This window comes from Gadus morhua, chromosome 11 (assembly GCF_902167405.1).
Source record: "Gadus morhua chromosome 11, gadMor3.0, whole genome shotgun sequence".
Classification (NCBI taxonomy): Eukaryota; Metazoa; Chordata; class Actinopteri; order Gadiformes; family Gadidae; genus Gadus; species Gadus morhua.
The window spans coordinates 10,247,897-10,274,131 of record NC_044058.1 but is presented as its reverse complement, the minus strand read 5'-3'; the positions used below and the strand labels follow the sequence as shown (position 1 = coordinate 10,274,131).

Sequence of the window (26,235 nt, the reverse complement as noted above, 5' to 3'; positions counted from 1 at the left end):
TGGTTGCTCCAATGCACGTTTTTTGGTTACAAACTTATATTTCTGAAGTGATGCTCCAAACATGCTAAAAAGCAAGCCAACGTTACTGATTGAAGAGATGATTTATGGACCTATTTGTTTAAATGTGTCCCTAGTGTCAGGAGATGTCTGACAAAACAGGAGGATTTTTGAATGCTTCGCATGGAAGGAAGAGATGGTTCATGTTGTTGTGGGACGGGAGAGATCCTGTGGTCACTCAAGGGGGATCCAAACCAAAAAAATTGCTGGTTGGTCGCAAGTCTAGCTTGATTCAGCTTGTAAGAAAGAATAACTCCTGACCCCAACCCCCCTGAATGTTTGACATGTTTGGCAACACGATGGTCCTGACGTCAGGGAAACTGAACGGGAACTTCTCCAAGGAGGACATTCGGTTTGTTGCCATGGCGAGATACCGAATAAAATATCAGAAGTTTTAATGACCAGCATTATTTATCTTTATGGAAAGGCTTCATTGTTGGGGAGTTTTGCATTGATATAGATGTACATGGTTATTTTATACAGTTCTGACTAAAATTAGCAAAATAGAACAAGATGTTCAACCTCAGGGACATTTTTGATTTTAGGCAATGAAAAGAATGCTCTGATAATCTGATATTTTTGGTCGAGAGATGAGTCCGTCATTTATTTATTTGTTATTGTTCTGAATAAACAGACAATGAATTCCTTCATGTGTTGGTTTATTCATCTTGCTTAATGCATGGTATCGTAAAATAAGTGATTTCAACAATTTAATTATCAAAGGTGCAAGCTAAAAACTCAGTATGGATACTGCATAATTCAATTGTCGTTGGTGAAACTCCTGCGCGTTTTTCCAACCTGATTGAGTCACACTGTCACACGACGACCCGATCACCTTCTCCGGCAGCCCCTTAATCCCATCAACAGGGAGGGGTCTGCAACGTTTCCAGAAATGATGGGCGGGATATTTTTTTCACTGCAATGAGGTGCGACCCAACCAGAGATTCCTCAAGAGACCCACCTGAGCCGCGTGCCAGAGCAGGAGGAGGACAGGCTATAAGAAGAGGCAAAGAGCAGCTATTGGACCAGTTGATCGACTCTAAAGCGCGCAGCATCACTTCACCTGACACGGGATCCACTCTCTCCTTTCGCACACACATCCCGAAGCCACCATGTACTTGAGGGCGTACGAGTCGTGCAACTTCTTATTCCTACTATGCATCCTTTTGAAGAATTGCCAAGCTTTCAAGAACGACGCCACGGAAATCCTATACACGCACGAGAGCACGCCGGTGCTAGATGCAGTCGGTAACGTCTCGTTGAACCGAGCAAGAAACGGAGGACGGGGCGCAGGTGACAGCACGGCGCACGAGAGAAATGGTGAGTAGGCACGCAGAAAATACCCCCAAAAGTGTTTAAATACAACGTAATCAAACTAAACGATGCAACAAAAAAAGCACTGTCCAACAAATGCCAAGGTAATTCTAAATGTTTTCGTGTTATGTTATTTAGAAATGAAAGGAAGGAAATTATATTCTTAATTGGACCCTCACTGTAATAATGGTTATTAAGGGTAATTGAGCCTGTCATTGAGGATATCTAGGCTATGTTGCAGCTTGTTGGCATGCGTACATACGAGGCGGTATAGATGAGGAGGTTTCAGATCTGAACGGACCGCTGTTTGAGGTCTTATCGAGTGTCACCTCAGTGAATGGAGGTGTCCTCCCATGAACGGGACTCTCTGGATCTTGCGGTGTTTCTAAGAAGCTCTTGTTTACACACACTATCGCACACAAACTCAAAAGCACACACGCACACGGCACACGCACACATGCACACTAACTCAAAAGCATAAATAAAATCATGGTCCGAGAGGAGAATGAAGTCAGTACTTCCCATCATTCAACCCTTCCCTTCCATCCCAACACCCTTTGCAGACCACCTTACCGTCTCCCGCCTGTTTTTTTTTTTTTGGTCCTTGTGGGCGGGGGGGGGGGACCCTCCCGGGTTCATTCAACCATCCTGCTCACAGAGGCCAGGGCGCTTTGTGGCTGACTTGTATGGAACTGTTTGAATGGACCAGGGATCAGGTTGCAGGGAAGTTAGAGGAGACAGGGGGAGAGGAGAGTCATAGGAGGGGAGGAGGGGAGCAGAATGTGAGAGAGGAGAGGAGAGGAAGGAGAAAGGAAAGAAGAGGAGGAGCAGGCAGGGGAAGAGAAAATAAAGGAAAAAAGAGGAAAGGAGCAGGAGAGGGGTGTGGATCAGGGTGGAGTACAGATGAGGTTAGGGGAGGAAGCAAAGGATGGGAGAGGACACAAGGAGAGGGTGGAACAGTTTAGCTTGCAGCGTAAAACTTGTTGATAGTCTTACCGGTTATACAGACATAATCCTATGCTGGCGCGCATCAAAAGAATACACATGATTTCCTCTTTAAGCTTGTTAGAGTCAGTGTACCACAGAGGGATCAAGACACACCCAGCATCCTGCAACACACTTCCTGTGAGTGTCTTAACACTGACAGATTAGAAGGCAACAGACCTCACCGGCGGTCTGGGAAAGTAATCATTGACGCTGTCACCAACTGGACCCTATAAGTCTCTGTGGCAGGGCAACGGTTTCTCATCCTCCCGTGTTTGTGTGTGTGTTTCCCCTCAGCAGAGCGAGGGCAGATGGGCTGCAGGGAACTGCGCTCCACCAAGTACATCTCGGACGGCCAGTGCACCAGCATCAAGCCCATCAAGGAGCTGGTGTGTGCCGGTGAGTGCCTGCCGGCACCCATGCTGCCGAACTGGATCGGGGGCAGCCGCGGGAAGAAGTTCTGGAGCCGGCGGAGCAGCCAGGACTGGCGCTGCGTCAACGACAAGACGCGGACACAGCGCATCCAGCTGCAGTGCCAGGACGGCAGCGCCCGCACCTACAAGATCACCGTGGTGACGGCCTGCAAGTGCAAGCGGTACTCTCGACAGCACAACGAGTCCGGCAACAAGATGGAGGAGGTGGCGCTGGCGTCGCCGGCGGTGACCCAGGTGGTTCACAAGCACAAGACCAAGAGCAAGAGGAAGCTGGGGAAGAACCGCTTCGACGAGAACTGGCCCAGTCCTGAACCCTGAACCCTTATCTCCCCGGCCCAATGTCGCCTAGACAGAATGCAAAGGGCCTCCGTTTCGCAGCATGTTATGGTGGTGAAGAGACTTTATTACACGTGACGAGGAGTCCGTTTGGCATCCTCTTGAGTCCTTACATCGGTGGTCGTGGATTGTATCTCGAGGTGACAGGGACTGCATTCCTGGGATGGGAGTTTCTGGTTGCTATGACGATGGAGCACTCTTGAAGGGCACACATGGACCCGGCCTCTGATAAAAAACTGGACTGTACTATCTGTAGGGTTTTCTGGACCAACAGTGCCTGAGATGTAGTCTTTGTTATTGTATATCTTTTTATAAATCTGGATGGTGATGTGTAGCCACGTGTATAGGCACACCCACTCCATATAAAAGACATTAAACCATGCGTCCCTGAAAGATGCAGAGAATGTGTGAATAATTGTACATACACCTTCTTTTTTTTAATCAATATTGGTCTTCCAAAAGATTATCACTTTTAAAGTTCACAATATGAGACGTATGATGTAATATATTTTTTAACGCAACGTTTGGTTCATTCATGGTGTAATAAATGTGACATAAGCTAAGACTGAGCAGTGCATTGCATATTATTGTTGTGCCCTCTTATGAAATAAATACTTTATATTCACTTTAAATCACTTGCGTTGTTTTGACTGAATGGTGTCAGAAGTAGGCTATGCCTATTTCTCGTGTTTTTACTATATTTATTGCTATAAGGATTCATCTTGCAAGCCATCATTTTGAATTAAATCAGACTGGAAACATTTGGATAAATCAGAGAGGCACTGGAATATAGGCTATCCACAAGACAGTCTATAGTTTACCGTGTTGTTCAGTAAGTAACTTGAAAATAATAAAAATAAATATTCAGACAGGGATCACTGACACATTGAGGGCTAATCTATATATTTCAGCAGGAAATTAAAAGTTAAACTATATAATATTAAAAAGCGCTGATGTTCTATGTTCCCTTTAGTCATACATTTGGTTTGAATGTAGCCCATTATTAAATTTCGACATATCGCGAGAACAAGACGCATCGGCTTCTTTGTTTTTCGACCAATCCTAGTCTTCGCATTGCAGTGGGCACCGAGTCTCCGCCCACACAGACACCACACGCACACGCTTGTCGTCAAGACATGACGCGAGAAACACAACATTGAGAGTTATGTCTTGATTTGTAATGAATCTAAGTAGTGACCCGGACCGCTCTGGTCAGCCAGAGTGTTCGTCTCGCCATGGTGGCGGACATAAAGCCACGTCAGGCGTCCATTTCACCGTCTCCGTGGTTCTTCCAGCCGGGGGAACCGGGGAGAGAACCGGGCTCGTGACACCGAAACAGTTTTACATGTTTCTTAACAGACCACTCATAAGCTACACCATTCAAGCCTTTGAAAGGTAGGCTAACACCAAACGTGTCGTCTTTCGAATATTTTGTCTTGACATACAATTTAAACAATAAGTGGAGCGTTTTGTACAGTGACATAGTAGTAGCGTACTACAGTAGTGCTTCACCAAACCAACACTCTCCCCGATCCCACCACCGTCCGCTCTATCCATCCGCTGTGTGTCAACTAATGTCAATATCACTGTGACTCAGTCTCATAGACGTGTGCCGTTGTTCACCGATAACGCAACATATACACGACAACATGAAACAAGAAGGCTAGCTTATATATAAATATGTCCAATTTAAGCTTTTTGCTGTGGCCCCGGATTTAGACCACCCTTGTGATTGTAATTCATTCATTTACTAAGTTTAACAGTAAATACAACTTAAATGCCAATTTCTTTCTTTTAAAGTGTTATCTTTTGAGCAACTTATGACCTGGGTCTTTTAGCAAGACAGAAAATCAACACATATCCTGGAATCACTTAACCAATGAGAGCATAACATGCTCGTTTTCTGACAGGCTGTCATGGATCCAACACATTGTGGTGGTGGTTGCAGAAGAAAGCATTGCGCTGATGACAGACATCGTCCAGCGCTTTCAGCACACAAAGGTCCGTGTCGTGTCTGGCGGTGCCACCCGGCACAGGTCCATATTCAACGGCGTGCAGGCCCTCGACCCGGGCGAGAGCGCTGCAACGCCAGACGTGGTCATCATCCATGATGCCGTGCGGCCCTTTGTGGAGGAGGACTTCCTGTTGGAGATTGCCATGGCTGCAAAGGAGAACGGGGTTTGTTTACTCAGACTGAGTATGTTTATTACAGAGGCTGTAGGTTTGAATTAAGAGCTATTTTTTTTAAGTTAAAAAAGGCCTCGTTAATCCATCAGCAATTAGTGAGGGAAATGCGCAGTGAGAAGATCTGTTTCCACCTGGCTGCACTTGCCTACATCTTTCTGAGCCAATTTAGATTTCAGACCGCTCCTGGTATTTTCTGACCAATCAGGGCATTTCTTCTGCAGATTCAATCTTGCCTGTCAATCACAGGTGACTAAAATGCAACACTTCTTAATGGCAGAGAAACATAGCGCGGGAGGGATCATAGTGGGAGGGAAGTTTTTTGAGTTGATTAGTTAAAGAATCATTTTTGTGCTCGCCCTCTTTACAACTTTCCTACACCGCCTACAGGCAACCACACACTAAGGTCCAACAGTAGGGACAGTGCCAACTGTGGTGAAACACTGGTTAATACTGCTCATTATGTGTGCGGCTTATGTTTTAGTCAGGAATTGCATTCATTGCATAACTTGTGTTTTTTCATGCTGTTTTTTTTTTTATACTATAGTTTACCTTTTTAGAAACATTTGGTGTGCTCAAATTGGTAAGTAACTTTTGTGTGATTGCATGAACAGTGCAATCGCAGTGCAGACGTAAAAAATAAATAGAAAACACAGATCAGTTTCATCATAACTTGTAAGGACTTCAGGACCTCCGATAGAAGCAGTTATAGGATGTACACGTCAGACAGACTAGGATCAAAGCATAACCTAACTGACACAAAGTGTGTGTGTGTGTGTGTGTGTGTGTGTGTGTGTGTGTGTGTGTGTGTGTGTGTGTGTGTGTGTGTGTGTGTGTGTGTGTGTGTGTGTGTGTGTGTGTGTGTGTGTGTGTGTGCTCTTATATATCGCCAACTTTTTTCCTCTTTATACCTATGCTAGATCTTCACCGCTCTGCGTATGCATGTGTGTTGAATGAATTCTTCCAGCAATGTGGTCTGGTCTTCATTATGCGGCTTGACCTCACACATGATAGAATGTGTATCTCTGCAACGGTGCGGCAGATTCATTTTCATTTCAACAACACGTGTAACACAGAGAACACATGTTCTCACGTGCACATGCTGACACACGCACACACTTCTCCTTCCGTGGTCAGGTGAAAGATTATACCACATAAATATTGTTTCTCAAAAGGATTTCCAAGGACGGAGGGGTGGTTTCCGAAAGCTGTTGGGGTTAGGGAGGATTTAGTGGGGCTAGGCTACTCTGGTCAAAGATGAAGTCTCAAAGAACCCCTGAATGATCAAACACCCTGGCCAGGTCAATACGACCAAAATCATTTAGCTGAGTTTTGTCTTTATATCCAAGATGAATCTCAATATACCGTTTTACTTAATTTATTGTATTCCACCTTTGGTATTTTCATATTTAAACTGTTCAACTTCCAGATAGGATGAATAACAATGCTGTCTCTACTTCACCATAAAAGCAATATTTGTACTACTTCTCTGTATAGGATGCCATTTCTTCTTCCAAGAAGCGAAGTATTGCGCTATCTGCACGAGTGTCACAGGCCTTACTTTCACTCTTAATTTCTTTAAGGCATCGGGGGCCATCCGTCCCCTGGTTTCCACGGTGATTGCCACCACCTCTGAGGGCTACCTGGACCACTCTCTGGAGAGGGGGAAGTACCGGGCTAGTGAGATGCCACAGGGGTTCCTCTACTGTGTCATCCATCAGGCCTATCAAAAGGTAGGAGCATCCACACAAAAGGTTCAGACCCTGTTAAATGGTGCCTGCTTCTTGGTTATCTTTTACACCAAAAATGTTGATGTGCATTGTTGAACTGATAAACATGGGTAATGTTATACTTAAATAAGCTTACAAATTAATTGTATCATCGTAACTAAATAAATCCTAAATTAAAAAAGTAGGTCAAAAAAATTGATGTTTATCACAACCTGTCCCAATGTGACATTTTTTGTGAACTCTCATGTTCATCCCAGGCTCTGTAGATGGGTCATAAATGTAGAAACTCCTGAATATGTTTTCAACCTGTTGAAATTATCAATGCATCAGGGGGTTATTTGCTAGTTGTCCTTACTCGCAACAGTTCGTAGAAAGAAAGTCCTTTCTTCAAGCGTGCTCAGGTTGGCTGGAGGTGATTTATTTCAGGTTGGTATAGGTGTCCACAACAGCAATCACATGAGGACTAGAGAGACTAACAGGGCTCAAACAAACCATGTTATGCATCTTTGTTGTCACATCTGTCTTGAATACTAGCGATGGAAGACAGGGGACTAAAGATGTTGAATAACAAGATACTTTTTGTGTCATTAATTCATTTGCAGAACTAGTAACGGTAGTAACGGTTCTCGCCTGAATCCAATCCAACATGAAATATTATAACCACTGGCCGGAAACAATAGAGCTGTCAGTTAAACGCGTTATTAACGGCGTTAACGCAAACCAAATTTAACGGCGTTAAAAAAATTATCGCGCGATTAACGCAATTACTTTATAAAAAAAAAAAAAAAAAACTTTTTTTTTTTTTTTTTTCTTTGGCTCAAAACAAAGAAGCAGTAGCCTGACTGCTATGTTCAAATGACATTTGTTCAAAGCAGTCGTTTAATTTCACTATAGGCTCTTTTTTTGTATCGTCCTGTTTTGATCAGTGTATATGCCAATGTTGTTATCAATAAAAAATCATTTGCACAAGGCAAGCCGATGTACTTCACCATGTTGATAAGAGAATTAAAATGAGAAGAATTATGGGACAAAAAAATCAAGGGATATTTAGCATAGAAAAAGAATTTGCGATTAATCGCGATAAATTAGAGTTAACTATGACATTAATGCGATTAATCACGATTAAATATTTTAATCGCTTGACAGCTCTAAATAAGACACAAATATAGATGATATGCATTTACCAAAACACAAAAAGGTTTTATGGTCAGGTTTATGGCTATATGGACGTTTTTAATGGATCAATCTGGGTTGCTTTTATAAGCAGAGAAGAAACAAGTCAAGATTTCTAACGTTATTTCTTTCTAATTTGATAATTCGGAAGTAAATTACATTTGTATAGCCCTTAATCAGAGTTGCAGTCTCAAAGGGCTTACGGGCAATAAAGTTATGACACCCCCTAACCTTAGCCCCCCAAAGGTCAAGAGAAGAAGGAAGGCAGAGTGGGGGTTCCCTCCTTCTGGGGGCTGTATGGGTTGCAATGGGCGCCATCATTTATGTATTAGTTGTATTACAAGCAAACATTAACACAATCCACTTGTGCTGCTTCTTCACAAATCCCAATTCCAAATGGTTAAAAAAATGTTTTTATTCGAAAGAGTGCTTTTTGTTTTATAAAAAGAAAAACTTTTTGATAAGATTTAAGTTTTGTTCAGTGAGGCTGCATCCCACTGCCCCTTTATGACTAAGAACTCTACGACATGCAGTTGACGTTCGTTTTGGTGAGCACTATAAGGCTCATCATTTCTGACCAAATGTCCCTGTGTGCGGTCTGAATGGTGATGTCTGTCTATGCTAAAAAATTGCAAGAGTTGGGCTGAAGTAGAAAAGCATTGAAGGTATCGCTAGGAGAATAACACAGGCACACACCGGGGAAGTAGCACGGTAATGTGTCTGCATCAGAGTTATATGCAGCATGACCGATTTGGCATTCATGCCTGACGAATGGAAATGTCTTTGCCGTTAACATTTGATCATGAAGCCAGTGGATCGTGAAACCCCCACTTATTTCACTGAAGATTTAACGCCTTGGTATTCCAACCTGGAGTCCTGCAGAGTGGCTCCCTGAAGCTGAAAGTGGTGTTTGGGTGGGGGGTGGGGGCGACAGACTGCAGCAGCCTTTAGCTTAGCGCTAAAGTATGCCCCCAGTTGGCGCCCCATTTGTCAGCAGTATTTTCTTCACCTATGGCACACAATCATTTAAAGTTGCATTGGAATCCTGTTGATTTTGGCTTCCCCGCATGTGGCGAGAGAAGGCTACATTTCCTAACGCACCATCGGGGCCAGTCAGGTTGTGAAAATTAAGACAAATTGGTGGAACTTGAGTGGCGGTGCTGCTGGGTGGTGGGTACAGTTAGAAACTCCCTGCTTTTCTCCTCCTTCGTCCTGCTCTCCAGGCGGTCAAGAGAAGAGAAGGTGTCACGGCTCTCTCAGGTTAGCACTGTAGGACATGGTGATGCAATCATCTCCAAGTGCACTTGCGCATTAGCGTCTTGACATCCATTGAGACCGTGCAGAACTCTGGGCTGAAAGACAATAGGGGGGAGATACTTTATCCTGTCTCCGGTGTGGGGCTTTGTACCGGGAGAAAACTCAAAAGGTTGAATTACTCCAGGACCACAACCCTTATTTCCCAGTACCAGGGGCCGAGAGAGAAGAAAAAAGACCCCTGTCATTTATAGCTGGATAAAATATTGCCCCGGTGTAATCTCGGGTAGCCTTTGTAGTGTCGTGCAGGTATCACACACCTGATGAGCTCATGGCATAGATCCAGAGGTACATGTGATGTACTGCGACCGTTTAGGGACTTCTGCCCACCAGCTATAGCTGGGTGGGAGCCTTCCCATTGAGGAGGGATGGCCTGGTCCATTTAAAAACAATAAAAGGAGGGATACTCAATGCCTTTAGAATGACTTATTCTTCTATTTGAGAGCTAGGGTGTTGTAACCAATTTGGTGGGGGGAGTATTAAACGTAGCTTCAATATCCTGCAGATCGTGCAGAACAAAAGCTTTGAATATGAACGATGGGTATTAAAACATGTTGGTGAATAGTTTTTTGAGACACTGCCTAGTGTTTACAGCGGAATGTGCTTTTTCACTGTTTGCGACATGACCTGTTATGTTTTGCTTTACTATTTAATCATCCATGTGCATGTGATTTCAGAGCAGGTAATATTCAGAGATGCCTGCATGGGGTCTGCAGACCTTAGGGTTGGATCCCGTTACCTTTCGGCTGGGGAGGGTCATACGTCCTGGCCACTGTTCACATGGATTAAGATAACAAGGCATCACTGGGACCCACATCTGTCAGTAACAGCCTAACATGTGTCTCCTGTCCCCTCAGTGCAGCGAGTTCGACTTTGACTTTGGAACCGAGTGTCTCCACCTGGCCTTACAGCACACCGGCACCAGAGCCAAGCTCATCGAGGGCCCGCCAACGCTGTGGAAGGTGAGCCGGCCAGGGGACAGTGGGTCTGGCCCCGCAGTGCCAGGCCAGCTGGGTGCTCATCACCGCTTAAGCGATAAGGATCAAAGAAATGACTGATGTAGCATATTTACGGTAATGAAGGATGAGTCAGGAAGAGAGAAGAGGGAGCAGGTTATAATTGATTCACAATGTAATAAAACACGTAGCCCTGGGCTGTACCCACCGCTTATACTGTATCTAAGGAGATTGGATCCCTGCCTTCCAGGTGACCTACAAGAGAGACCTGGCTGCGGCCGAGTCCATCATCAAAGGTAGACACTCTCATTTATGTTCATGTAGTAGTAGTAGTAGTACCCTTGCTCTAACCAGAGCAAGGGTAGTAAAACTACTACTTCTAAAACGTTACCACTGCTAGAAAGCACTATGTGGAACCACTTGTGATGGATGGAACGCAAAAAACATACAATCACAGTGCTGAGCCCACATTATACTTGTTTACAATTTGGACTCACCTCGCTGTGGACACACCAAGGTGAGTCCAAATTGTGCTTTCATTTGCCATGAATTCAACCCTTGAGCCAAAGCAGAACATAGTTACCGATGGCTCGTGAATGTTCCCGCTTATATTCACTTGACAGTTAAAAATAAACAGAGATGAAATATGGAATGGTGCTTACCGTTGTTTCTGTTATTGCATAGAAGTGTTCAGGTCACTTAACGTCACTAGAGCGGTCTCACGTAGCTGTAGTGTGTAGTTGGGGGAAGGGAGTGGCTGGGCTACTGTAGACATCGCTGTGTCTCTTTGTGAAGCTGCCCTGACCTACGTTTGAATAGACTGCATTGAAGCCAAAGTTGTCCACCATTGTTGTGGTTCCTTTATGGCGTTGTTTAGGTTAAGTCTGTGAAGGCTGTGAAACGCAAAGGCAAACAAGTGAGCCCTTACCCTAGAGTCTAGACCATCACAATCAGAGAAGTGGAAATAAACACAGTGCAGGGTTTTATCCCTCTTCCAAACACCTGCACCAACAATCAGCTGGCCCTTGGTGACATCATGTGCAGAGCGATAATGACCAGAGCTGGCGCTGTGAGAATGAATTCATTGTCGTCATATGGAAAATTTCACTTGGAAAAGCGCTTCCAACATCCATCAGAGTGGGAAGCACTGTGCCTAAGCGTGTGTCTGTTAATTTGCTCATGTGCATTATATTGGGTCTGTCTAAATATACTCACTGTGGATCCATTTCACAATTCTCATCTTCCCCACTCTTTCACTCTCTTTCGGTTCGTTTATTCAATGTGTCTAAGTACCAGGGAGCATTCCAATGAGATAGCATTTAGCTTTGCGGCTGTCATGTCTGATTAGCGCTGCATGGAGGCTAGCACTCAACCTTGTCTCTCTCTCTCTCTCTCTCCCTGCAGAGACTTTATGCAGGTCGGCCTGCTTAACCTCCGATGGCTCCAAGAGGGCCAGGGAGCTGGGGCGGTGTCTACAGAAGCTCATGGCTTCTTTAGACATGGTAAGCTTTCTGGCAATATCGACTACTAAGATGGTGGCGGTTGCCTGTGTAGCCACCAAACTGTCCATTACCGTTAGGGGGAAGAGGTTGGCCCAATCCACAATGATAAGGATGTACAGTATGCAGACCATATAAGCCATGATAACCTACAGTTTGCCAGATCTTCCACACAACATTTTTTCCAAAACACTGATAAGTCACACGTAGTTTATATAGTTGTATTGTTTTTGCAATATTTTGAGCCAGGATTGTCTAGTGGTTAGGGTATTTTACCCTAACCACTAGAGTCGTGAAGTTCTTGGTTCGATCCCCAATGTCCATTACAACCCCTTCCTTCTCATTGATGACCTGCATCTAAAATCTGTAAGTCGCGTGAGATAAAAGTATCTCATAAATAGCTAAAGAGTAATGGCAAAAAGTTTGGGAGGGACTTTTCTGGAAGATTCAGTTTCTTGGGCTCCAACAGGATGAGTACTGCTTACCCTTGAGTAAAAATGCTCCAAAGCCTCCAAATTAAGTGGTTTAAATTGAAGAAGAATTAGTAGATCAGGACAAAATGAATTGTGAATTGAAGTAGCATAAGTGGATGATGATGAAATACTAAATTTGAAAAAAAGGCTGGGCTGAACATTTATATATTTTTTTGGTCTGTTACAGCAGACTAGTCATGCAAAATGAAGTAAATGTAAACGAGAATATAAAATGTAAGGTCCGAATTGTTTTGAAAAAAAACAACCTGTTACTTCAGAGCCAGAACTGAAAGTCCTACAACTGTGGTGGGATTCCTTTCTTCCCACAGCTCAAGATAAGGTCCGCGAGGTCCTGGGGTAATCACCAGGATACATTTCATCCCTTACTCTCACTCATTCCTTTTTCTCCACTTCACCGTGACTCCAGGCGAATGTATCGCAGCCATGTGACTCCGTCTATAGAAAGGGTGCGGGGGTATTCCTGACACGTATACACCCCATAGAGTTGTCACGGAGGCCACAGCGGCCGACAGATGCAGCGGATCAGGCTTGGCGTCCCCTGATGAAGGGGACGCCAACACGCCCACAACCCCCCATGCTCCCCAGAAAACATATCGGCCTCCATGCTGGATCCCCTCCAAGCCCTGTGCCGGCCGGTGTCAGCCTGGCCTGGATGTTCTGGACGTTGGGGAGGGGAAGTGAGGGGGGAGGGGGCCGGAGATGGATGGAGACCGGCCTCAACGCCTCCACCCCTCGTGGCAGGCGCTGCTCGCGTGTCTCGCACCAGATACATGCTTTCCAGAGGGTTCTAGCAGGAGGGGAGTAGGGGGGAGATGAAAGTCTTTTGAGAGGATGAAGCGGGGAGTGGGGGGGTGGACTTATTACTTTTTGTCCCGCTGCCATATTCTATCTGATACAGAAATAAGCGAGGGCTGGGCAGGAGACACTGAAAAGCCTGGATGGTTGGGGTTTGGTGGGCTTTGTGCAGCAGGTGGAGAATTTGGCAACTTGGGTGCGTGTTTGTTTGTTTAACAATAAGTGGTGCGATAGCAATTTTACTTTATTTATTTATATTGCCCTGTTTTTTGAAGAACTTGTGTCACGCAAACTGTTAAATGCTGAAGGCTGTATAATCCCATGGTTGGATAATCCATGGCCGTGAGTTATCTTTCACTCTTCATGTGGAAGACTCTAAATGTTGAAGACTTCAGGACTCCTTATGAGGGGAGAGATGGGAGAATTCTTCTGGTTGAAGTTCAGAGGGGATTTACTCCAAAAGAGACTCTCTGTGCTCAGCGGTCCACCTCAAACAGCATCACAGAGCTTATCTACAATGTCATTCAAACTAAAGAACGTGGTATACACAAACAACTTTCATTGCATTAAAAATGACCCAATATTTCCTTTATCTAATGTAACGTGAGAGCAAAATGCAAGAAAGAAGAGGAAGTCTCTCCATCTGTGCTTTGATCATTCCCTTTTATCTTCTTTTCCTTCGCTTTGAAGTTTATGCGAGGTGGCGTTTTTTTTATTTTGTTGTATGGCCCCATAATCTTGATGTAAATGTCTAGTCGTGTGGCGTCTACCACTGGTCCAACTCCAGTCCACTCATTTTGTACGGATCGTTTATTTAGGAAAGACTGCCTGCAAAATGATTGAATGAGAGCAGATGGGGGAGCGAGCGATTGGACGAGTGACCGAATGGTTTGAAGAAGACGATCCACTCCCCCTTAGCGCCCGGCCTTATTGCTAATTCTCTGAGGATAATATACCTCACATCCAAGATGTAAGAGAAGCCCTGAGACTGATGTTTTTCTGTAGTTCTTTAACCAAAACCTTCCAGACATATCTGCGATCCACACCGCGTAAAAGATGCCGAAAGAACCACGGTTGAACTTGCTCTTTCTCTTGTTTCTGTGATGATTGCAAGATAATGACCTTTATCAAACTGATGTAATCAATTTGGAAACCATACTTGTTTTACCCTCCGATTAAAGATGACTTTCTGGTGAGGTTTGGGTTAGGGTTAGATACTAACACAGTACAACAGCTTTAATTGTTATATTAAACACGTGAGTCTCGGATGTTGTCCATCATGTTAGACTTGCAATAAGGACTTTTATAATTTGGGGCATAATTGTAAAAAACATTTGGTATGTTGATTTGTTTGTCAATTAACCATTTCTGTTTTTAACGAATTTAAGACAAATACATTATTTTAATTTGATTCAAACAAATTATTCATATTCAATTCAAATTATTCATACAAATTATTATAAAAAAAAATTCAATCTAAAATGGATGATTTAACTAATAGTTTGGCTCTTGACCTTTGATGGTCTAAAAGTATGTTGGCTCCTTCCGAAATTCGATCAAACATTTCCACTCAGGGGTTTCATGGCCAACCTGTTTTAGATCACTTCTACATTTAAGCCTAAAATCTGCATTGTAATCCAGAACATTTTTTCCGCCTTGAGGCCTTTGGCATTTATCTTTCAAGACTAATTAAACCAACGGCATGTGTTTCCCATAGACATTTGATATTTGCTAATTCACTTTGTTATTCCAAGGGTTTGAACAACTGTATCTGACTGTCAAACTCTAAATGCTTGTTTATTTCCCCTGTGAAGGAATTGTTAGTGTAGGCTGAGGGCGATCATTACATTCCCCAAAGGAAAATACGATTTGTAAAGTTGACATTTTTTCCACTCAAAACTTAATGTTCCGTTTTCTAGTACAACGAAGTCTCAAACAATGTTTGCTTTATTATTATTCATTGTTTTATTTTTATATTATATATTCTGTACTTTTTCAATGGCTATTATTTGTTACTGATAATATTACTTTTGTAGCATTATTTCAGGCATTTTATCTCTTCTTTCACTGTTCATAAGTATAGCTTAATAGCTTATCCCTGTCAATGAAATGCTGTTTGCTGTATGGAATATGCAGAATCTCTGTATCTGTCTGTTTTCCTTTTAGTCATTTCTCAAACATACAGGTCCAACTTCTATACACATTATCCTGGTTCTCTTTTTACAAATGGCTAAGTTGGCACATGCTAAATTCAATGACGCAAAAATACAGAAACACTTTAATGTGATATGTTTCCTTAGTTCCCGGAAACAAAGTAGCTTTTAAAATTCTTGGCTGTTTTATTATTTTATTTTAACTCAATTTGCAAATTCATAAAAATCCATCCGGACTTTCAGGCACATAACTGGCTCATGCATTTAAGAAGTTACTAGAAACCCAAGCTTTGCATCTATTTGTGCTCTAATCTCTTACATGTAATTGTACAAGCTTGTAATTATTCTTGAGTGATAAGCCACAGTTACGGTCATCATAAAAACTGTAAATTCTTTATTTAGGAAATGGATCGATGATATGGGTCGGAAGATAAAGGTACCAAATAGCTGGATAAATAAACATTATTTAAACTTTCAAGACACTCAACTAATGGATAACCTAACGATGCTTAGACAAGGGTCTGTGTTTGGACGACTGAAAGTCATTTAAATGTTCTGCTCTTAGGGAAGTAGAATGGGCCTTCTTTTTAACATCAGGTCCCTTCTGCCCATTTCACAGGAGCTGGACGTGCTCCCAGAACCGATTGGGGATGCCAGCCGTCTGTCAAAAGAATGGAACTTCATCAAACTTTTTGTAAGGAGACGTCATCGAATCACTTAATTTGGGATGGTGAAATGTAGTTACTTTCTGTTTAGCATGAAGAAGAATTGGACAACTCCCATCCATGGTTGTTTAACTCCTACTGCTCCTACTACGGAGCAAACATAAGCATACTATATGGTGTGATGTATGTAAACTGTCTTATTTCTGTCCATCTCTCCAGTTGAATGGTTCCGGTCTTTCTGAAGTAGAGGAAACGGTCAAAGCACTGGAGGCTGCCAACCGAGCACTGCTCCACCCTGTTGTTGTTGTTTGGGTGAGTAGACGTTGCTGTTGTTGTTATCCTGAATATTGCATTTTGTTGATGTTGTTTAGGAAATTGTGTTTTGTTGTTGTTTAGGAAAAAGTGTTTAGTTGTTGCTTGGGAAAATGTGTTTTGTTTTTGTTTGGGTTCTTACGTTTGGTTGTTGTTGTTGTTGTTGTTGTTTTGGATAAGAAAGTGTTGTTTATCTCTGTAGGTGTTTGTCCTTTTGATCTGATGGGGCGATTAAACTAAGCGGTATTGGCAGAGATAAATGCATTTTTCGAACCAAATGCCTTATTAAAGTTAAAGGGGTTCTAGTCCTTTAGATGTAGGCTGTTTTATTTTATCTAATTACCACAATTCGACTCTAGCCGTGAAGTTATTTAAAACATTCTTCCTCCATGGCTCCTTGTGAGACAGCCCTCTTGTTTTAGGCCAATTTAGCGATGAGTGCCAGCATAAAGATTACCATGTTCTCTGATGTTGGGTATCAAAGGAGCATTTGAATCTCAATGTCAACCACACCACATCGCAGTGCTGGCATTTCAATGTAGAGATGGTGGAGAAGGAAGAATGAGGAAGAAAAGATGATACCATAATAAAATAAAATACATTTGAAAGCATATAAACACAAAGTAGGTTTCATGTTTTTAATGGAAGAGCAGGATGTTTATTTTACTTCCTCAACCTTCCACTCAAATGTTCAAATTCCATTCTGTTTTTCTTCAACTCAAAAAGTGGCTTATTTTGAAGCAGCTGAATGGCCAAGAGGCATAAATAATCCCATACCCTCATTGGAGTCCCCACCACAGGCAAACCACCCCTCTGCCATTGTAGGTTACAACACACCCGTGTTATTTTTGTTATCCTCTTATTAAATAAACAAACCCTACCCTTTATAGCATTGGTTCTCAAAGTGCGGCCCGCGGGCCAATGGCGCTGTCACGTTAAAATTGTACCGGGGGCGAAAATTGTACCGGCCTACGTCATCGTTTGTTTACATCCTGACAACCTGACAACCTGCCCGGCAACAGACGACGCAATGCAGAAAACATGTTTCCAAACGACGAAATAACATAATACAGATAGCGGATCGCTATCTGTATTATGATAGATAGCGGTAACACTTGTTTTTACTTTATATTTGTATTGTATTTAGAGCTGTCAAGCGATTAAAATATTTAATCGTGATTAATCGCATTAATGTCATAGTTAACTCTAATTAATCGCGATTAATCACAAATTATTTTTCTATGCTAAATATCCCTTGATTTTTTTGTCCCATAATTCTTCTCATTTTAATTCTCTTATCAACATGGTGAAGTGCATCGGCTTGCCTTGTGCAAATGATTTTTATTGATAACAACATTGGCATATACACTGAGCAAAACAGGACGATACAAAAAAAGAGCCTATAGTGCAATTAAACGACTGCTTTGAACAAATGTCATTTGAACATAGCAGTCAGGCTACTGCTTCTTTGTTTTGAGCCAAAGAAAAAAAAAAGTTTTTTTTTTTTTTTTTTATAAAATAATTGCGTTAATCGCGCGATAAAAAATTTAACGCCGTTAAATTTGGTTTGCGTTAACGCCGTTAATAACGCGTTTAACTGACAGCTCTAATTGTATTTAATTGTTTAATCGAAACAATAAAAAAATTTGCCCGCAAAACGGGCGAGCGCGTCAAATGACGCGTCAAATCACGTAGGAAGGTTCTTGAACATTCTAGACTATGAAACCTGCTTAAAACACTCAGTTTGCTAGCTAAATTCGATTAAACAATTCAATACAATACAAATATAAAGTAAAAACAAGTGTTATCTAGCGATCCGTTATCTGTATTATGTTTCAAGAACCCTCCTACGTCATTTGACGCGATCGCCCGTTTCGCGAGCAAAACATTTGTCAATTTGACTCGATCGCCCGTTTCGCGGGCAATTTTTTTTATATTGTTTCGATTAAACAATTAAATACAATACAAATATAAAGTAAAAACAAGTGTTATCGCTATCTATCATAATACAGATAAAGATCCGCTATCTGTATTATGTTATTTCGTCGTTTGGAAACATGTTTTCTGCATCGCGTCGTCTGTTGCCGGGCAAGTTGTCAGGATGTAAACAAACGATGACGTAGGCCGGTACAATTTTCGCCCCCGGTACAATTTTAACGTGACAGCGCCCCCGGAATCATTCCTGGCGGCCCGCAATGACATACATAATTATGTAAGTTATATATAAAAATTATATATATTATTATATCAATATTCATTTATTCAAAAATAAATGAATATAAATAGAAAAGTCGACTCTCTCTAGCTTTCAATTAATCCTTTTACATTTGGTAGTTTTAATCCGACTGTACATTACTTTGAAAGGCTGAACCTTAGTTTCGGGATTTAAGCCTCATGCCCACTACCTCCGTCCGTTGACTGATCCCCATTTGAATGGGGACGGACACGCAATGAATTGTGGATCCGTGCGCTGAAGGCTCCGTCAAAAAGTTGAACATTTTTCACTTTTTTTTTTCGGCAGCGACGGATCCGTCATCCAATCAGAACACGTATGCAAATTTAAGCACTGTGACACTACTCGGGCTCTGACGACCCTGGAAACCACCCCCATCCGTCAGCCACGCCTTCTGAGTCCTTTGACTGACGGTGCAGTGGGCACAAGGCGTTAGACCTCACTTGACCCAAATTTTGGGTTCCTAAATTGGCCCTCAGTTGTCAAAACTTGGAGTACCCCTGCTTTATAGGATAGCTAAAAGTACAAGTCAGAAGGACAACTGTACTGTTCAACTCTACTCCAATTGGTGTATAAAGACATGGACCTCTGTGTGGTTTTGTAGATCTCAGTTTCAGAAGATGGGCCAACAATTTTAGATGTGTGAACGTCGTAATATTCCATAGTTTGTCATCAGGTAAGCGCTGTGACGTTAAAGATGCTGAAGGTCCTTGTTACAGTGGTTTTCAAATAATTTAGCAATTAGAATTATCCTTGTTGCCCATCCAGCATTTATATTACAACAGATCCCCCTGGAGATGGACATTCACATATCTATCTACCTCTACTGAGCAGGAACACATCAATTATATTTGTCAGAGTTAGAGTTTTGAGAACGAGGCTGTTGTTTGAGGCTATGTTCTTCATTCATGTCTGGTTATCTTCTCCCCGAGGAGCACACAATGCTAAGGCAATGTTTGTAAATGCTAATAATAGGTTTTCTTAAATGCATTGGCCTATAAAACTAATGCTATTTCATGTTATTCTACTTCTACTACTTATCATCATTATAATACGTCTACTTATCATACTAACGCTTCATCATACTATTATCCATAGGTTCAAACATTATCAATTCAGCTATTTGTTTAACTGAAACCCTTTTTAAACTGTTTGACATTATTCAAATGGTTTGTATGTTGATAGTGTTCATTTACTCCATTCAGACTTTCATCCTTGAAAGTCTGAACTGTATTCCAATATTTTCACTTGAGTTCGGCCACACATCATTTCTATAATCAAAGTTCTAGTAAACACATTTTTAAGTTAATTTTGCACGACAGCACTCTTCGCATATTCTGCAAGAAATGCATTTTCTTTTTAGAATCCCAGCTATCACCTCTGTAACATTTCCCACACTATGAATGAACTTTGCTTTGCACGTCTATGAAAGCAGACATCTGCAGCACCATGGATCCTGTTTCCCTGAAGTACTACTTAAAAAAATGTCACCTGTACTCCACCTCAGGCTTCCGCAGTAACTCTTTGGCTGTTTAGAAACCCAATACGTCCCAGGGGAGAAGCCTACTGTTTGGTCTACTTCAAATGCCTGCATCAGCTGCAGATGGGGGGGGGGGGGGGGAGTTTCAGAAAAGGACTTGTGAACCAGAGTAACATTTACTTTAGAAATATCCAGAGAAATCAAATGGTTATCTTATTTATAAGGTCAAGCTGACTTGTGGAGGTTAATTCCCCCTGGTTGTTTTTTTCTCTTTTTCTATTAAATCAAAAACATACTACTTGACCATTGCTAATTGTCCTTACTCCTAACACAAAGATGCAATGTGGCAAATCACAGAACCAGCAAATTATCAGAGCATCCAAAAAAATATTAACATGCAAACGGAACATAGCAACATAGCAAAAGAAACAAATTTTAAGTAAAACGGCAGAAATGCCTTGTCTGTAGCTCACCGACTTCCTGAAACAGTTACTCAAACATGACAATGTTATTCATTCATGAAATTCACAGTTTAAGGGAAATCTTTATGAAAACAAGAAGAGCTGCTTTTCCTAAGATCCAATGTAATGTTTTGAAATGTTCAAGTGTTTGGAATGATGTTATGACGTTGGTACAAACAGTAAAAGAGGCTAAAGGAAAGTCAAGTCAATGCCTACTTTCTCAACCTTTGTATTTTCGCTGGCCAGCACTGTCGTGTCCATGTGAATGTGCTACTCCAGGAGTGTGTTGCAGGGTCACATCAATGCAATAGCACATGCAGGGGCCCTTAGTCTTGCAATAGCAAAGCAAGGCGTTAGATATACATCGCAGAGTCTCCCTCCTCTACACCACCAATTTGCGCTGCATAAAATTGGTGTTTGCTGGAGGCAATTCTGCTGTCAAGAGAAACCCCTAGCTGAGCACACGGCCCCTGAAAACACTTTATAAAACAGTTTATCCTGTAGGATCCTCCAACACCGTATGGCTGCTCGGGCCCCTGGTTCACAGGGGCCAGGGAACCATCCCTTCAGGGGAGCTAAGGGTTCTCCCGTTCTATTCTGCCCTTGTGCTGTGCGTCCCTCAGCATCGCCAGCAGGGCTCCAGGAGGCTGATTGAGTAATGTAATCAAACCTAAGTGTTTCAGACTGTTATAAATGCACACCCTGAGCCATTATGAGAGTATAATTATGTATTATTACGCACATTTATTTTGACACTTTTGACATACCGTGTGTCAGGGTTGTTTTTCAATGATATACATTTATTCAGACCTCCATGACAAAATAATTGCATAGCAGTGATGGCTATGAGCCTCAGTAATAAGACAGTTAAAGGGAATGGGTTTATTCAGTGAATCAGGCACCTTAATTGATTTCTCTGGCCCCTAGCTTTACATGCATATCCAGAGAGAATGAATTAAATACTTCTAATATCAAAATAGAAGAATCCAGGCAGGTTACTGCTTGTTGTACTGTTTTCTACTAAGCTTTATTCGTATTATTTATGAGTAGGTTTTGCTATGATGTACTTAATAAAACAAAAGTTCTAACATTAGGAAACTCTGTAAAGTGCAATACTATTGAATGTTAAACTTTTAATAAAATGGCCTATAAAGTTACAGTTGAAAAACAAATAAACTGTAATTGCTCCAGAACATTTTGATCACATAGAAGATGATACATGCTGATTGGGCACGGTTGGGTTTGTTTTGATAGGTGCGTTTGGAAACTTCAGATGGCATGTCCGTCAGTGAGACTGGGGCGGGGCATCTGCCATTGATGGAACTTGCATCAGCTGCCAAGCTCCAGAATATTCTACTCTACGGCATCCATTTTCTTCTCTCTGAGGTGAGACTTTTTTTTTGCCCATCCTTGTATTTTTAATTTAAAGATACTACGTGTAAGAATCCCAAATTCCTTCTCATTAGTGGCCCCTTTGGCTGGTAAGGGAACTGAAGCCTGCTCAAGGTTGCACATTAACACTGGTGTGCGAGCTCCGTGAGTTCAGACATAACAATCATAAACTGATAGCTGTTAGTTATAATCATAAATAAACATAATTATAACATAGATAAAGGCATTCATGCCATTGTCCTCCAAAGCGTTCAGCTTGCTGCTAAACCATCCTGCCCCTTTCGTCAAGTCCACAACATAATAATACAAATAATATCATCTTTCAATTAATATCACGATTTAAAAAAAATAATTGATGCAATTTTGCACCAAAAACCCTAACCCACCATTGCTATCCTGACCTTCTGCTTGACTATCATTGGTTTAATTTGAGAGGAGGCAATAAAAGGCTCTAAAGGTGCTTAAGGCATAAAAGACCCCTCATCTGACCGGCACATGTCCCATGAAGGCGTCAGCCACCAGTCCTGGTTAAGCTGCTCTTTCTGGGAGTCCTGACTGAGACTGCCCCCCCAAGCCTTTCACCAGGGTCAGTGGAGTTTAAGGGGGGAATTGGAATTCAGAACTAGGTTATTATCTGACTACATAACGGTGAAGGTTATTCATTTCATACAATCACATTTGTCTCTTTTGTCAGACTATATGCTAATCATCAAGTCATCCCACCCTCTACTCGTCACTTTTTATTTTTTCTTGCACAGCAAAGCAGAATTTTCGTATGTGTTGTTGGACTCTTTATGTCGTTGTTCATGAGTTATGCTCTTGATGACAGCAGCGTCAGGGAAAAATGAGGTCTCCTGGCAGACTGATTCCCTCTCACAAACCACTGGCAAAACCCCCATGCCAGAGACTGTCTGGGTACAGTGTTTTTTATAAAGTTTTGTGAATGGCCCCGCGGAGAAATAAGTGAAGGATGAACTACAGATGGAGCCTGGTTATTAAAAGAGGAAAAAGAAAGAACACATTTTTGGTGTTGTCGGTTAGTTCAAGATTTGAGAGGAGATCTGAGTGAATTTCACAGGGTCAACCAAGACATACCTAGATGGATGGCTCGCTCCGTAGCCGGCAAGTCCGGTGAAATTGCAATGGTTCCCATGTGAACTATCTTCTGTTATCGCCTGTGTTACCCCACCAGGTCTTAGTTACCCCCGGCAATGAATTGAGACTAATGCTGTTAATACGTGATATGACCCCAAGTCTTGGAAGAAGAAGAAGGGGGAGAGATCAGAGATGACGGGGGCTGCATACGGCATGACGGACTGCTTATCTTATGAGATAGTCGAGACGGCGAATATGGCCTTGCATAAATCACTGTATGAGTTTTTTTTGTTGTTATAATAACGATAACTATTCCCAGATGGCCGTATTCATCCTTGTCACGAGCACTGCCAGCTCTTCCCTTGTCTGGCTTAGAGGCGCACAAGGATGTGATGTTGATGACAATGATGATGGTCGAACATTTGGTTTAGCTTTTATTTCTCCTGAGTTTAAAAAGAATACCAGGAAATTGCCATCTCCAAGCTGTGTAAACTAAAAAACATTCCAACCTCCCCATCTCGATTTCCTTAACCACAAATCACAAGTATAACTGGTAAATATTTGAATGGTTTCACAGTGTTAATAGATTATTATATTCAATAAGTTAAAGGTGTAACCTTTAACTAAGGAACCTAAATGTAACTAAATCATAAAATGATCATGATAAAAAAACAAGCTCCAAAAACAATGGTACTGCTAATGCCAGTTTCTTTCTGTGGACTGTGTGTTATGATATAATATTATCCAGGTACCCAAGGTTCCCTGATAAGAAACTAATTGGCATACGAACAAAGCGTGCTGCAGCCATGGAAGCAAACCAATTAACTGGATCATACTAGAGTTTGTTGTTGGCATTGCATTTGAAAGATGGACACAGCTTAGAGCCCAGAAAGATCTCCAAATGGATTCCACATGAGCTGGCTTGTGATTTGCAAACGTATAAATTAGCTTATGAATTTACAGTGTAGGAATTGTCATTGCTTGTCCTTGTCTAACCATAATATAATAAATTTGCTCCCCTCAAACTATAATGATGAGCTTGGCTCGTCTTGCCCTTGGGTTCGTACATGGTCCCCATTCTGGCAACCCGACTTTAAAGGTACCATTTGGTTGAAAAATGTCCTTCAAACCAAAGTACATTTTAGAGTAAAGAATTATGATAATTTTGCAAAACATCATGGCTACCTTTTAAAGTTGATGAAAATATGATTATAGAAAATGAAATACATTTTAAGATGAACATTGTATTGCCATGTCTTTTTTAAGATTATTTCTAGATGTGGGTGAAGGTTATTTTAGATTTGATGACCACCCGATAGACTAAGAGACTGATCACATTTGCAGCGCAATAGAAAGACATTGTATTTAGTTTCTTCTCCGAAGAAACCCAATGTTTTGGGTGTTTTTCTTTACTTGAATGTCTTCTAATGGGAAACCATGATGCAGTGTCAACAATTTTGCAACGTTGTCCTTGTGATGAACAGAAAACAAAATCTTCGATTACATTTTCAACATCAATATTATTGCTTGGGAAAACAAGATTTTTGTTTGTAAACTTTATAAAATTCGGGCATGAAGCATCTGTTTTTGTATATTTTTGCTTTTGATATTGAAAGACTATTTATACTGAATGTGAGTATTTATTTTCCAGCGGAACATAAATGTTCACATTCATTTATTTTTGTAACCACAAATCAAAAGTGGGTAAATACCTGAAATATCTGGAACACGGACGAAGGAACTTTAGCTGTTTCATTGCTTTGTCCGAAAAGAGCTGTTGTCAATTTCATTCATGTTCTTCAGTCAAATATTTACCAACTTTTTGAGGCACTGATGAAGTATGAAGGATAGAAAATGATTACTGGCTATTTGCTTTGACAACTTAAACGTACGGCATAAAATTTGTATTCATACGGAACAAAAATATGATGTTGTCAAGACCCGAGATTTTCCATTTCCTTTCATGAGTATAATATGAAGTGATTCCATGTTTTATAAAAAAAGAAAAAAGTTAGATTTTCTACCTTTTCAAGGGAGCATCTTCTAATAAGTCCTGATCCAAACAAACTAAGTGGGTATCCAAAGATTCCCTTGACAGATTGGAAGCCCCTCCATCTTCTCAGACCTAGTGTATTGTTGGTTTAATTTGAACCCTTTCTCAGACTTTTTCTTTGTCAAAACCTGGATGAATATCAAAAATCACTCTGCCTCTACAAAGTCTGGTTATCAACTGGAGAGAATTGAATACGAAAAGTAAAACACCATATGACTCAGATTCTTTAAATACCACATTAAAGGAAATCATGAATCACAACTGGCCATTTGGAAAAGCTTAGTTAATAACTTTCCATTAATTTCCATTGAATGTAAGTAAATCTACATTTAATGTACAAGCAATGGTTTGAATGGGAATTTCCTTTTGATGTGGCAGCGGTGCCCCACCTTGTACAACCTCACACAAGGCCTCTTTAGACCCTGAGTGAGTCTAGCTTTGTCTCCTAATATAAAACGTGTCCTAAGTTTGATCCATCTTGATTCAAGAGAAGAGTAGGAACAGGCGTTGTCAAAAGCTGGTCAGGCCTTTCTGCCCCCGTTACGGACTCCAGCAGACCGTCCCGACCATCGGATCACAAGTTGTGTTAAGATGGATGACTTATGACAGAGCTGTTGTCTGGCAGTTCGATAGCCAAACCCGATACCAACAACGGTGGTAAGCCGATAGGGCGATGGTGTGAAAACAGTGACGGAGGATACCTATCGGTAACCACTGCAGTGGTAGGAAGTGTCACCAGACCGCAGCTACCCAACCTTTCCCCTCTCCCACCCCCCCCACCCCCCTCCCCACGCAGGTCCTGGCGACCTGTCAGAGGGTGAAAAGCGAGTTGTCACGGTGATGTATGGGTGTTGTAATCCACTGCAGTGAGAGCCCTGATGTTTACCCAACCCCGCGCTTCCTTTTCCTCAAAGAGTGCCGAACAAGAGCGCTGAATCCGAGAAGAGATTAGCCGCGCGGCAGAGAAAGGCGAGGGGCGGACGAAGAAGACAGAGAGAGAGCGAGAGGGAGAGGTGCAGAGATACAGGGGGGAGAAGGAGCCGATGGGGAAGGGGCTCTATAGGTCTTTTCTCCTCTGCCTGTGTAGATCTACCTACGACAGGTGAAACCATACACGCCCC

General features: G+C 41.9%; 2 protein-coding genes across 5 annotated transcripts in view; both read left to right on the top strand.

Moving 5' to 3' along the window:
• Positions 1–771: 771 nt before the first annotated feature.
• On the top strand, positions 772–3,757 carry sostdc1a (sclerostin domain containing 1a). 2 transcript variants are annotated; one of them, XM_030371518.1, is made up of 2 exons: positions 772–1,377; positions 2,656–3,757. In XM_030371518.1, the coding sequence occupies exons 1-2, from the start codon at positions 1,170–1,172 to the stop codon at positions 3,105–3,107; spliced, it is 660 nt and encodes a 219-aa protein (XP_030227378.1). In that variant the 5' UTR covers positions 772–1,169; the 3' UTR covers positions 3,108–3,757. The 2 variants fall into 2 exon arrangements, with proteins under 2 accessions (XP_030227378.1, XP_030227377.1); XM_030371517.1 differs by having other exon boundaries at positions 854–1,377; positions 2,653–3,757.
• A 460-nt stretch (positions 3,758–4,217) lies between these two features.
• Positions 4,218–26,235, top strand: part of crppa (CDP-L-ribitol pyrophosphorylase A) — a 32,656-nt gene continuing 10,638 nt past the window's right edge. For 2 of the 3 annotated variants that reach the window (XR_003978575.1, XM_030370907.1), the window contains exons 1-9: positions 4,218–4,520; positions 5,036–5,303; positions 6,893–7,042; positions 10,384–10,488; positions 10,733–10,778; positions 11,887–11,984; positions 16,043–16,117; positions 16,308–16,400; positions 21,829–21,960. Coding sequence is in view for 2 of the 3 variants with exons in the window: in XM_030370907.1 (XP_030226767.1) it covers positions 4,306–4,520; positions 5,036–5,303; positions 6,893–7,042; positions 10,384–10,488; positions 10,733–10,778; positions 11,887–11,984; positions 16,043–16,117; positions 16,308–16,400; positions 21,829–21,960 (1,182 nt within the window). In the remaining variant the exon portion in view is untranslated. The remainder of the gene's footprint in view (positions 4,521–5,035; positions 5,304–6,892; positions 7,043–10,383; positions 10,489–10,732; positions 10,779–11,886; positions 11,985–16,042; positions 16,118–16,307; positions 16,401–21,828; positions 21,961–26,235) is intronic. The other variant, XM_030370908.1, reaches the window with a different exon arrangement.

Excerpts from the sequence above, each read along its gene's own strand:
- sostdc1a (XM_030371517.1), top strand. The coding sequence starts at position 1,170 with ATGTACTTGAGGGCGTACGAGTCGTGCAACTTCTTATTCCTACTATGC. Across the intron at positions 1,378-2,652 it reads CACGGCGCACGAGAGAAATG|CAGAGCGAGGGCAGATGGGC; the intron begins GTGAGTAGGCAC and ends GTTTCCCCTCAG.